The sequence below is a fragment of the Lottia gigantea genome (assembly GCF_000327385.1).
Source record: "Lottia gigantea unplaced genomic scaffold LOTGIsca_268, whole genome shotgun sequence".
NCBI lineage: Eukaryota > Metazoa > Mollusca > Gastropoda > Lottiidae > Lottia > Lottia gigantea.
The window spans coordinates 103,952-104,987 of NW_008708839.1; the positions used below are offsets into that span (position 1 = coordinate 103,952).

Below are 1,036 nucleotides of genomic sequence, written 5' to 3' on the forward strand. Positions count from 1 at the left end.
GCTATACATGAAGTTCTTATGATGTCAAATACATTTTCTATATAATCAATTTATTTCACTTATAGAATTATGATTTTATGATATTATTGCATATGTTTTCCATAATACAATACTACACTAACAAAATTTCTATGCTATTGATTTATGCGAATATATTTAGCTCTTCATTCATTAATTAATTTATTCATAACTCGATTCACATATTTATGTATATTACTATGTATATATGCTAAAGCATTATGTTATGTAGCCTACATGTATATACTAATGCAATAAATTATTCATTCATTCATAATCCAACTATATTGTATCTATTGAGGATGTATTTGCTAAAACGTACATGTACAATCCAACTATAGTGTTTCTATTGAGGACTCTGGATGTATTTGCTAAAACGTACATGTACAATCCAACTATATTGTTTCTATTGAGGACTCTGGATGTATTTGCTAAAACGTACATGTACAATCCAACTATATTGTATCTATTGTGGACTCTGGATGTATTTGCTAAAACGTACATGTACAATCCAATTATAGTGTTTCTATTGAGGACTCTGGATGTATTCGCTAAAACGTACATGTACAATCCAACTATAGTGTTTCTATTGAGGACTCTGGATGTATTTGCTAAAACGTACAGGTACAATCCAACTATATTGTTTCTATTGAGGACTCTGGATATATTTGCTAAAACGTACAGGTACAATCCAACTATATTGTTTCTATTGAGGACTCTGGATGTATTTGCTAAAACGTACAGGTACAACCCAACTATATTGTTTCTATTGAGGACTCTGGATGTATTTGCTAAAACGTACAGGTACAATCCAACTATATTGTTTCTATTGAGGACTCTGGATGTATTTGCTAAAACGTACATGTACAATCCAACTATATTGTATCTATTGTGGACTCTGGATGTATTTGCTAAAACGTACATGTACAATCCAATTATAGTGTTTCTATTGAGGACTCTGGATGTATTTGCTAAAACGTACATGTACAATCCAACTATAGTGTTTCTATTGAGGACT

At 30.7% G+C, this 1,036-nt stretch overlaps 1 protein-coding gene across 1 annotated transcript in view; it reads left to right on the forward strand.

Moving 5' to 3' along the window:
- Positions 1 to 340: 340 nt before the first annotated feature.
- LOTGIDRAFT_175330 (hypothetical protein) overlaps positions 341 to 1,036 on the forward strand; it is a gene marked incomplete at both ends in the record, with an annotated part of 3,342 nt that continues 2,646 nt past the window's right edge. Inside the window, one exon of the mRNA XM_009056186.1 lies at positions 341 to 996. Within this exon, the coding sequence (XP_009054434.1) occupies positions 341 to 996 (656 nt within the window). The remainder of the gene's footprint in view (positions 997 to 1,036) is intronic.